This window comes from Hippocampus comes, unplaced genomic scaffold (assembly GCF_001891065.2).
Source record: "Hippocampus comes isolate QL1 unplaced genomic scaffold, H_comes_QL1_v1.1 scaffold86, whole genome shotgun sequence".
NCBI lineage: Eukaryota > Metazoa > Chordata > Actinopteri > Syngnathiformes > Syngnathidae > Hippocampus > Hippocampus comes.
In genome coordinates, this window is record NW_017805882.1 from 4,534,639 (window position 1) to 4,547,707 (window position 13,069).

At 41.5% G+C, this 13,069-nt stretch overlaps 1 protein-coding gene across 2 annotated transcripts in view; it reads right to left on the minus strand.

The window, feature by feature from the left end:
• The window catches only part of rptor (regulatory associated protein of MTOR, complex 1), a 164,605-nt gene that overhangs the window by 39,975 nt on the left and 111,561 nt on the right, over positions 1-13,069 (minus strand). For both annotated transcript variants that reach the window (XM_019889388.1, XM_019889387.1), the window contains exons 22-25: positions 9,734-9,852; positions 1,537-1,640; positions 1,229-1,406; positions 1,029-1,139 (exon numbers count right to left, since the gene is read on the minus strand). In XM_019889388.1, the coding sequence (XP_019744947.1) occupies positions 1,029-1,139; positions 1,229-1,406; positions 1,537-1,640; positions 9,734-9,852 (512 nt within the window). The remainder of the gene's footprint in view (positions 1-1,028; positions 1,140-1,228; positions 1,407-1,536; positions 1,641-9,733; positions 9,853-13,069) is intronic.

Here is a 13,069-nt window from a genome sequence, read left to right on the forward strand (position 1 = left end):
ACACACACACACACACACTAAATAGCAAAAAGTAATCTTGGTCCCATACTACTCTAAATGGAACATGTTTATCCACTTCCACAGTGAGTTAGTTGTGTTGTGTCGTGTGTGGAACAGAGACGAGATTGTCGCAAGCTGCTGTTCGAAAGTGTACAAATATGCAGACGACAGTTATTTTACAGAATTATTTGTGTCAGTTAACATTACATTGTTTGACAACCATTGTCAAGGGCGGTGCAAATCACTGCCAGGCGAGTGCGGTAAACTTAACCCTTGATGCTCACTTGCCTGCTATTTTATTTTTTAACAGACGGTGCATTTCTTTTCGCCTGTAATTTCAAGAATACTTTTCAGGCTGGATCAGCGTCGTGTTGTCGCTCATGGACGTAACATTTCCCATGTACGCGAGTACTGTCTCTTTGTCTTCCTTTTACCTTTATTGATCAATTCAAATCATTCTTTCTCTGCAGACCTTTATTTTGGCAAGGGTGATTCGTGTATTAAGGACATTACAACTGACAGAAGCTCAATATTATTTGACAAACGTTACAGCTGCTGCGCATGGTACAGCATTCCTTTAATCTTTAATTACTCTCGGGAGGATATTAAGTCATGGAAGTCAAGGAGTTCAATTATTCAGCAAAGCCATCATGTAAAGCCAGCAGACACTTTCTCACACTGTGGCCGGTCCCTCCGCTGTTGTCTTTGGGAGAGCTTACCAGAATATCTTTCAAAGGATTTTAATAAGAGGACTCATGTCAAGAGGTGACTCAGGTGCCTCTCACACGATGGCTAAATATATGACAAATGCATATTAATAATTGAATCGTGATTACCTGTCATGTTTGAAGTTGTGTGGCACACAAGTGGAACATTTACAAAAACCAAATCATTTGCCACATCCCATTCAAGTAACAACCTGGAGTTCATCTTGGCATATAGCTGAGGTGTATTGTAAGACAGGCCATAAGGAGAAGCAAAAATGTGACAAAAAGATAAAGGTGAGCAGTAAACAGCGGTGGCACTACCTTTGTGACGGGCTGAGCAAAGTACTTGGCACTCCAATCACATAGACCCGTTTGCAGGGCGGCACTGATGTAGTTTCTGTGACCACACGGCTCGTCTCCGTCCTCAGCGGCCTGAACCAACAAACAAACAAACAAATTGAAACCCATATAAGCATGGCATGCAAAGTTTCAAATACACAGAAAATAGATGACTCATTGACCTGCTCAGGTCCCTTGTCAAACATTTTACGAGTGCGGGGAAATTGGTGGGAATGGGGCGCCTGTCCTCCAAGTGTGGGCGTGTAAGGGGGCCGTGTGGGAGCTTGATCTCTGGTGGGGGGCTTGGGAACCTCATTGGTCAGACTTGAACTGCTGGTGCTGGGCATGGGAGGGGAGCCACTAAAGGGAAACAGAATGTAAAGTCAAGTCAATAAGAAGTTTCTGTTTTTGTTGACCATCGGGTTGCTATCATTCCTTGAAGTCAAACTGTATGCTCCAGTTTACTGCGGTTTCACGTGGTGTTCCTCACCCTGCCTGATGGATATGCGTGCCTTTGCTGGTGGGGCTGGCTGGAGCTGACTGGGTGAGAGACCCAGAGTCCAGAATTCTCTGAGGGCGAGCGTTCATCATTGCCTGTGGAGAAATCACATCATAGAGGCTTTGGTTACCATTATTCATCAGGTTTCAGCAATTGCAATGGTGGAGAAAAAACCCAAAGCAAAACAATGTAATAATTTGACCGCAAATAAGCAAAAAGAGGCCATTTAACATAATAACTGAATCACACCAAGTTTGGAAGCTGACGCCTTGGCAACTCGACTGGCTCAAGTTCCAGTACATAAGAACCACTTTCATGCTCCGTCTGAAGCACCATCATCATGTCAAAGCCGAAAGCTAAGCAGAGCTGCAGTGTTCATGGATTTACGTGAGCTAACAATGCTACTGGCATTTGCTTCTGCCACAATAATGATCGGTTAAGTTGTTTATGTGGGACGGGGGCTATCACCAAAGGGCCACATCACTACACAAATTGACAAGTGTAATTCTGTTTGGTCATGAAACGCTGTGTCCACAAGCACCAAGGCAATGGACCTCATGCGTGCATCTTTGGTGCAAAGGTGACATGACATAACAGTTTCCGCTCTCAATATGTTACAAGCTACTGTGACGCCATCTGCCAAGCCAGGGATGTGTTACAGGTTTATTTTATAGTTCCGGGGTAGTATTTTTTTGAGGTCAAAATGGCATTGAATGTTATTACTTTTCCAAGACAAGGCGATAACTCCTCCAGACAACACTGCCATGTGCCGCTTTGCTGAGTGTCAACTCGGTTTGAGATGTTTTAATCAATGTCGGATCACATTGCAACAAACAAAGCACCGTGTCAAACGTTTAGATACTTTCATTGAGCTAAATGTGGTCATCAACGTACAGGAGAAGAAACACGATGCTGTGCAATTCCTCACCGCTGCAAACTAGGACAACAAAAATGATCATTGCTCATTTAGTTAACAGCTCTCCGATATTGTCACTCAAAATTGAGCATTATCTTCTATGTAAAGGCAGAATTTTTGATACAGGGTCTCATTAACCCTTTCAGGGTCAGCGGTTACTACAGTGGACAGCCTATCATGTAGTCAGGTGACAGGTTATCATTATTGGTGCATGAAATGGCTAAACTGCAAGTAGTTATAATGGTGTGGCTGGCGCATGCTAAAACATTCCACCCGCCGTTGTACCGGGAGCACCTGATGTGTCGTTATATTGATCATGGTCGGAGAGGACTTAGGAATGAATCTGCAACCTTCGGGAGATGGCCACTCTACCATCTGAGACATGATGTGCAGACAAATGTTCTTTGCATTCGGCAATTAAATGCCTTCGTCCTTGTTGGCTGATGTTGATGCACAACTGTCTTCGTCAATCTGCGCACACCGCAACATTTTAAAACTAAAAATGTGTTTTAATTGAATGAGGATTGTCGGGGGTGTAGCCTATCACATGGGAAAAGTGGTTAAAAGAGAATACCGTTTCTCAAAGGCAGTCCTGTGTATGTGATTAGACTGGACGGACCAAGATTACAGATGCTGTATGGATGAAGTGCATTCCATATCATCAGTGGATGAAAGGGCAGCATCAAAGTTTGTATTACTTTCTAGAACCGCATCTCATTAAAAAGAGCAGGTAATATAAGCTCATCCTTATTGCTGTACACGAGGGAGGTGGAAACCTAATAAACATGGTGGAAGCAAAGCATTTCTTATGAACAGCAGAGATGGGGAAAAAAAACAGTGCTGGCTGAATGTATTCAACTCGAGCAAACACATTTTACTAGCAGGCACTGCTGTTCATTTGATTTCTGTGTTAATTGGAAAATTGCAGCACCTTTATTTTGTTTGCGTGTTTGTCTGGAGGGAGGAAGAGGTAGATACTGCTTCCCTTAGCCATAAAAACATGCCAATTGCCGAGGTTAGCATTCCATTATGGAGTAATTGGAAATGGGACCAAACAGCAACTTCTGACACTGACGTAAAACATCTTTCCTACTCTAGAAGCACAATATAGCGAGGGACCCACAAATACAGATAAAAAGTGACCGGATGCACTGGAGACAAGAGTAAACAGTGAGTGAGTGTGCGTGAGCTGGAAACTGTGCACTGCAGAAAGCATCCCAACGTACTCTTTTCTCAAGGCGAAATCGCTCAGTATGTTGCTTGTGGGGCCCATTTGGTGAGTAAACAAAATAAATACAGCTGCATCGGTTGAAATGACATACCATTTTTTTTTTTTTAATGTGAAGTCAAGAGACCTTACTCATGCTGGTATAAATGTTACCGTGTCATCACTTTATGTTGCATGTTCATGAATTATCAATGGCTGTTGCTCGTCAAAATGCGGTAAACAACATGCTAATGCGAAGGCCATAAGCTTTGATGGCTAACGGGCGGAAATGGGAGATGGAGGAATTACCTCATTAGCAGGAAATGGGAGATTGGGGTTGGGGGGCGGGGAAGGGAATCACTTGTAACAGCTGCTTATTGTGACGGCTTTGCGTCGCCCTTTCAACCTGCGTCTTCTCACTTCCGCTCTCATTAGTTGGCGAGAAAGTCATTAGACCGAGCAAACACATTTGTGCGTGCATGCACATAAAATAATATTAATAATAATACATTTTATTCATAAGCGCCTTTCAAAACACCCAAGGACACTTTACAATCAGGAACAAGAACATTAGAACAAGTGCTCTGAAAGAATACAAATAAAAAAGCAAATTATGTATAAAAAAATGATTGATAGGAATATTCCTATGTTGTTATGAAAGGCACTTTTAACGAACAGGTCTATGGCGTTGCCCGAGGCAGAGGCTAGACAGGACCAGACATGTTGGTGAGGAAAAGTGAGACGAACTGAGTAACAGTAAGAACATTTCTGCTGCATTTCAGCATGAGGAATTGGAGAGCTCAAGGCCCAAAAGTCATTATCTCCCCCTCTCATGACTATGATCATTCATTCCCCTGCCATGCAAACAAAGTGTGCATGCGTGCGCGTGTGTGTGTGTGTGTGTGTGTGTGTGTGTGTGTGTGTGTGTGTGTGTGTGTGTGTGAGAGACACTATATGTATGCGAGAGAGAGAAACTTTTTTTAACTTGGAATTCTTTCATGTGCAACTTGGCAAAAATGGATGATGTTGGGCTACAAAATAATACATGTTAAACCCGAGAAAGAACAAGAAAAAAACCACGCACATCTGAAAAGACCAGGATTAAAAACAAGCATTTTACCCAAATGTGATAGGGCAGAACAACTAAGCTACTAAAAAGGATTTAATGCGTTCATCATTTGGGAGCAAGTAAATTCTAATTGAGTGCTGACCTTGTTCTCGTCAGAAATCAATACAGTTCAAGCCCAACTAAAAGGCCACACAAACACTTGTGAACTTGACTGTATTGTTGTAGTTACATGATCTTTGATGAGCTCAGTGCTGCAATCATAAGGAGAAAAGATTCAGTGTCGGTGAGAGTTTCCTGCATCCCATGAATTTCTGTTTACGACTTTTGTCCATACACAAATGCTGTCCTTCAAAACAGAGCCTAAAAAAACAAAAAAACGAAAAAAAGAATAAAAAACCAACTCCCAAAAGACTCAAATCTGTCTGCCACCTTGTTTGTGTATATATATATATATATATATATATTAAAAAATTAGAGCAGAAAATGTCTTATGATTTTATCGCATTACGTGTGCCACTTTCATTTGTGCAAAGACAGATGCAATGTCTCCGGGGTTCTGTCGATACGAGGACGAGGGCTTAATATAAAGCAATATATTTTGTGATAGACACATGAACAATATCAATAGAAATTACGCTCAATATAATATTGTTTAAAAAAATCAGGAAGCAAACCTGACCTGGCATTCTGCGTGCTGCAGGCAGAGGCTTCAGTATGCCGTTTAGATTTGTGCCATCATTATATGTACATTAGAGGAAATCTGGTTCAGAAGAGCGTGTTTTCAGTGCGCAAGAGCCATTTTTTGAACCTTGTCAGTCGACCCAGCGAACAAGAAATGCATGTGCGCAGGCATGTGTGTGGCACAAGTACGTTGAATGAAAGTGGGGCCTAAGCTTAACTTTGTTCAAATAACCAACTAGTCACCTCAGTGCAACTTTTGTAAAACGATGATTTTGTGCATAGTACAATAATACGATCAACACCTTCAGACGGATACGCGATGTCCCGTATTTTCTACACTACAAGGCGCGCCTAAAGGCATTCAATTTTCCCAAAAGCTGACAGTGCGCCCTATAATCCAATGCGCTTTATATTGGGTGTCACAATCTCTTTATATTGCGAGACTAATAAATGTTTTCTTATCTTATCTTATATTCCCCCATTGAGTAGTTTCCTTGTTAGTGTTGCCATCTAGTGGTGATTATTAGCAGGAACCAATTCTAACGTAAAAGTGTTCTGCCCGACACTAATTGACGTGCATTCGCCAACACACACTAAAATAGACACCTACTTTGTGAGCTCTGCACAGCCATTATGAAATAAGGATAATACCAAAAGCATAGTTAACTATTGACAAAACAAAGGAAGGAGACAAGCAAGACTTCAAAGGATATTTAGCCCCTTGTGGAGATGAGTCCACAAGGCTTGTGTACCTTTTTGTTGAATCAATTGTCTTCATAACTATTGTCTTTCATTTATTGTTTTGTAATGCCATTTGTATTTATACGTTTGTGTTTGTGACCACTTCTGCAAGGCTTTGCTCTGTATAAATAAAGCTGTATTGTATTGTATTCCCTTTCGCATAGCACCATCTAGTGCAGGGGTCGACAACCCAAAAGTTTGAAAGAGCCACATGGACCAAAAAACCCCCAAAACAAAACAAAAAAAAAATATGTCTGAAGCTGCAAAATGACTAAATTGGCTACAAATACACAATGAGCCCACATGATTAAAAGTTTTTTTGCTTTTTTTTCCTGCAGTGCATCTGGAGAGCAGCGGTGCCCAACCTTTTTTGATGGAAGATCTACTTTGCGATATAAACCAACCTCCCGCGATCGACCCGTTACCGGACACGCTTGCATACGCACGCATGCCATAATGAGCAACAGCCATCACAGCCCCTCGGATGATCGAGCCATGGGACGCACTTTTGCAGCTTGTTAACTATTGTCGCTGCTAATAGAAATGTGTGTCGCAGGCTATGACGCAAATCCTCGTTGACAGAAATGTTGACATTTAATATTTATTCTACACATATTTACAACACTGGAAACGTTAAGAATGTTTGTGTCATGTTTGTGCTCCTACAGAAACCATATTAAAACATACTTCCCTCCTCCATCTTTTTCCGTTTTCCAACATTTTTGGAAAAGCTCCAGGGAGCCACTCGGGCGGCACTAAAGAGCTGCATGCGGCTCTAGAGCCGCGGGTTGCTGACCCCCGATCTAGTGGATGCATAGTGCAACCGCAGCCACTATTGTAGCTTCTATTCGATGCGTCTTATAATGCAGTGCACCCAATATATGAAAACAGTTTTAAAATAGGCCAATTCCTTGTAGGTATGCCTTATAATCCGAAGCAACTTATAGTGCAGAAAATATCGCATGGAAAGGACTTGGTAGATCCGGTGTTAACCAGCTCCGACCTACTCAACGTTGCACTTCAAGGGTGGTAAAAAATGTCCTATGACATACAAAAACAGCTAAAAATGAAGTGGATCTGAGATGGTTGGTCAACTGTCATGCATCCAAGAGAAGATTAGTTCGCGACACTTACATGGTATGAATCAAGCTTAAAGTGTGAACATAACGAATGAAACTTAATGTGTTGTAACTGCATCAAGGATACGGCTTTGGACTAGTGTCTTCCACAACGAAGTGTTTACGTTGCACTGCTGGAGGAGCACGGACATTAACAATGTTTGAATTGAATTGAATTGAATGCAACTTTATTGTCAAATGTGATGTACCATACATACAGCACAGATGAAATTTCTTCCCTCTCAACATAAAACAAGAGGAGCCGCTGCGTGTGTCTGCGCCGTCATCAAAAGAAAAGTGAACAAAATGTTGGCCATTGCAACGCCCACGACAAAGAGTGAGCATTCCTTGAAAATTTCTTTTGCTACCAAATATTTTGAGTCATATTTTCTTGATAGTTGAGTTTTGCTAATATTTTATCAGTAATTGTTTTAATTTATTCATCCATTCTCTTTCGCTTAGCCGAGGTCAGGTCGCATTTTAAGATAAAAAATTAAATGAAAGAAAGCTGCTTTTACTAGAACAATATTGTGCAGCCACGCACCAGTCTAAGCGTTTGTATTTGGTGGCGAGGGAAGACAAAAGACACGAAACATGAAAAGAAGTAAAATGTGCTCGCAACAATACAACTTACTGGCAATCATGCTGAATAAACACTAACTTTATTTGCACCAGACGCTGAAGTGTGACCACGGTCGTGCATGACTGTCCATTCATGTTGCCCTGCTTATGTTTTGAGCATTTAGCATTACTAGAACAAGTGAAAGAAACAATGTTTTGTTTCAGCATTGCATCACTGTTACGAATGATCGCTAAAGATTTGAGATAACATTTTAATTAGGGAATTGATTCTCATGATGAAACATTCGGGGGCAGGAGGGCTGCAGACAAAGAGCCATTAACACTATGGGAGAGTAGTTCAGGACTGTGGAGAGCAATGCCTCGTTTCTTTTTTTTGTTTTTTTTGTTAATCACATTTTATAGTTTTTTTTTCTTCTTTTCATTGCAGTCCACTCGGGACGCCCACAGCTGAAAGGCTACTTGTCTGAAGTTAACAGAGGGAACAAATGGTGTTGGCTGTTGCAAGCAAGAAGTCATTTCTCGGCATTTGGATGAGGGGTGGCCAATAGTGGTAAATATGGCTCCTTAGGTTTTGACAACCTCTTTCCACTGCTCTACTCTGCCAAGCCTGGGGGAGTCATTGGCTTTTAATTGCGTTTTTCACAAAAGTAATGGTCTTTTTGCAGACACAAAATGCCAGCGTGCGGGAGTTGCACGTGTTCTCGAAACTGATTTTCAGAGAGAAACCATGTGGGGAAAAAATTAGGTAAAAGGTGCTGTTACACTTAATACAAGTACGGTAGCGGAAAAGTGACTTTAAAAATGAACGTAAAGCAGTGAATTAAAAACGAAAACTCTTATGAACACAACAAAAGACAAAGGAAATCAAAAAGAAGAAAAAAACAAATTTGAGAGACACCCACGCACGTGCGCGCACACACACACTCTCTCTCTCTCTCTCTCTCTCTCTCTCTCTCTCTCTCTCTCTCTCTCTCTCTCTCTCTCTCACACACACACACACACACACACACACACACACACACACACACACACACACACACACAAACACACAAACACACAAACCAACTGTTGAACAAACAGCACGTTCAGTTCTGTTATGGTGCTGTTTTGCTAAATCTGGCACAGTGGGTTTAAACCTGTGTGGGGTGCAAAGAATTCTCAAGCCCATGAAGGCATTTTGGAGTAAATGTGCTGCCCAGTGACAGAAAGTTGCACGTCATGGGTCTAGCAACGGGGCGATGGCACAATGACAGGGCTAATAAAAGCAAGAATTGCGAAGAACAAAACATCGGATGTGTCCTGATTAAAAAAAGTTATTGGTCCACGAAAGGTTGCAATGTACAGCCTGGAGAAGGCACTCTTCAAACCTGAGGTGGTTGGAGCACTGCTCAGGAATAAGTGGGCTAAACACCTGTCAAAAGATGCTAAAAGTCTATCTGACCGTTGGATAAATCATTTGATTGCAGCACTTCACTGAAAAGGTTGTGCAATAATACATTCAGGAAAGGGTACTATCATTTTTATCCAGGCCATTTCTATCCATTTGTGAGATCATTCAATTACCCCCCCCCCAACCCAAAAAAAAGGGGAAAAAAATCCAGATTTTTCTTTTTAGATCCAGTGGGTGAAGCTCATATTCACTGTAGGTCGCTCAATGGTCTGGAAATTACAGTATTTGTGCGTGTACTGTAAATGCTTGAGACTTGTCTGAACCAAGCGTATGCATTATAGAAAGTTCTCTCAGCAGTCAAGGCTGTTCAACAATGGTCACGGGCATCAGCCCCAATTTCCATACATTGGTAGAGAACAGGACTTGAATGAGTCGCTGTGTGTACACTCTGCACCAATTGAACACACACCTCGATACAACATACCTTGTATGCGATGCAGTTGAGGACCTTCATTGCCAAGTCAGACACTTCAGGAAAAGGGTCTGCAGCCAGGTGTAGGAGCACTCTCCAGATTTGAGTGTAAACACTGTTGAAAGACACTCCTAAAAATTAAAAAAAAAAAAAAAAGGAAACATTTGGGCGGGTGAGTCCAACAGATTGATGGAAGTCATATGGTGCATTAAACTAAACAAGAAAAGATCACATGGACTACACTCCAGTTGTGACCCCATATAACTCCTATCCAAGTTCATTACCGCCGCAGCTAACAATCATAGACTAATCCGCAGTCATGTCATTACCAATCATGCTGCACGCCATAGTCATTTTCGAGTGCTGGAGTTATTGAATGTGTTGAGATGGCAGAGGCAAAATGACCTCCAGTGTTGGGTAATGTACATCATTAATCAAAACACAAGTACACACACGCACGCAAACACGCACACACAAGGCAGTACCCTCTCATCCACTGAGGATACATTGCTGTGACATCAATTGTAATTGTGAATACAAATGATCAGGGTGGTTTTGTCCATCACAAGCAGTCCCTGTCAGCGATGCAGAGAAGGGAGCTGGGTTCTTTAACCTTCCTTTTATCATTTCCCCAATCGTTTTTGAGTGCTTATGTTTCCATTTTTACCATTAGATTCACTCGTGGAATTTTGCCAGTGTCTGTGGATTTCCTTCACCCCGGGGAAGCGACAATCTCATTAGGCTTTTTCCTGCTCTAGCATGTTATGTCAATTGTAGACATACCCCATATTGCTGTTTGTAAACCATTTTGTCTCACGCTAAATCTCTTTTTCTGTGTCAGGATAACAGTTTCCTTTCCTCTCTGCGGCGACTGCGAGGCACTGCAATCAAACCAAACCAAATCCTAATTTGTTGCCAGGTTTTTTTTCTGAATTTATGCTCTCCTTCATCCTCCCAACAAAGCAGATAATTAGGATCCACATCTATGAACTGGCTTTTTTTCCACTGCGTATTTCCCTTTTATTTTGTAAAGAAAACGACAATGAGCCATACACATTCGGCAGCTTCTGAGTGTGTTGTGGCCTTGAATCATACTAATTTTCTTCTGACAGTAGCAAGAAAGGAGAGGGTGATGAAGTGCTGCAGTACATTTTGGGGATTCAACAGGGAGGAGGGGGAAAGCTGTGAAAGAAATGAAAAAGGCGCAAGACATAAAATACAATGAGATGATTTGAGGAGGAAATTGTTCAGGAAAAAAAACAGGAGTCAAAATACTGATGAGGTTTAGGAGAAGGGTATGAAAAACAACAGGAAGTAAGAGTACAGTACTTGTAGCTGTAGAAACATGACAGTGGGTTCATATAAAGTATACTTTTATTCCCATTTGAAATCTATGCCAGGTTTACAGGTCACAAATTCCAATTATGAATCCTCAATTAGCCCACACGAGGGTGGATATTATTCATTGTCTCGGCCTGAACTGACACTGGTGCCATGAAGACTTGTGCGGAGTGTAATAGATGTTCTGTTGTAAAGGTATCAACTTTGGGCTCAATTAACCACTGCACGGCTTTTCTTTCTTTCTTTTTTTTTTTTTTTTAAGAGCCTGCCCACGTGTGACATAGGGCTGCATAAAATACATCAGAAATATGATATAGCAATTTCATCTGTGAGACTTGGTAGGCTTCACAGGAGCAGTAAGCAGTGTAAGCAGCACTAAATAATGTCTACGGTGCTCTTTAAATGGAGGAGCATCGTAAATAAATGAGGCAATAGGAGGTGAAGTGTCAAAGAAAGTGTCATCTGAACAGAAAATGTCATGAGTTAGGTCTGTGTGGAGCAGGGTAGCACACTGTTGATGGGATTTCTGTTTTCTCAGAGACATTGATGTTTCCCAGGAGAACCGTCATGACTTAATCTCCTTTGATATGCCGTCACAACCGACTTGACATTTTGGGCTTTTGGCGTCGCAGCGATAACCGTGCTCGCCTTGTGTAGACTTTACTGACTACTGGCATTTATGGATGCCAGATGAAAAATCTTAATCGATGTTATGGGATGATACAATTTGGTGAATGCGTTTATAATTTCCAGGCAACCTTTGAATTTGCTACTTGCTGGCACTTGGCAAAGGTTGCAAGATTAGCAAGAAGATCAACCATCTCATCACTATCAATCAATGGAAATGGTGTCCTCATCACCATTTGCCTTTCGCTTGCATCAGGCTACTGTTGTTGCAATATTTGCAGAGGCAAATTATAGCAAGCAGGCAAAGAAAAACACTGGACGCTTGAAAACTAAATCAATAAATCATGACTGAAACTTTGCTCCGACTCCTACAGACTTTTGTTATCCAGCTTGTTTTCTTGCAGCTCCAGCATTTATGGTTTCAGTTTGTTTTAAACGGTCACTGTATAATACAAGAGGCTCTTTAGGTTTCGATATATTTTAAGCTTGGTTTGCAGTGTTCAACGATGAGAATGTATGTCGCTAGACTTAAAAAAATAAAAATAAAAACATCAACAAATTTTCTGCTGCGATGACATGTCGAGCAAATACAACAAAGGCATTTTGGGGGCAACTATAGATGACCAGTAGTGGACAAGTGTATGTTTAACCCTTTCAGGGACAGCGGTCACTACAGTGGACAGCTTATCATGTTATCAGGTTACAGGATGCCTGAATGGGTTAAAAATGGCATCTTAGAAGATGAAGAGGTTGCTGCGTACTGTGAGTGCACTCTAAAGTATGACAATACAGTACCTCAAAATGCAGAGGAGCAGAAATGATGTAGTGTCCCCCGACTCTACAACCCCGCTATATGATGTTGTTTTTGAATTTTTATTTATTTTATAGGAAACACTGTGTGCCCTTTGCATGTAGGAGAGATGAGCTACAAACGCCAATGTACTTTTCAGTTGTTTAACAAACACCGGGACAAAACACGTAAGCACACGCAGGAGTTATTGGTGGACACAGCTCACACTCAGACAAACATGCCGACTCACCGTCATCGCATGCCATCCCGCCAGACCGGGCCTCTCAAAGGCACATGCAGACAAAACACCTACAGTATTTTTTATTGACAGTCTGTTTAGAAGGGGAGCTTCAAGAAGTCAAAATGCGTTTGTTGAGGGATGAGTAAAATTATAAAAACATGTTTTCATTTGGCCTTTCTATATATAATAAGAATAAGAATAAGAAAACCTTTATTCGTCGCACAATGGAGAAATTCCCAATTTACAGCAGCAAAGGTATGAGCAGAAGAAAGTAGAAGAACAATTTTGTGGATTTTAAACTCTTGGATCTGGAACGGATCCCCCACATTAAACAGAGACTCGTATATCC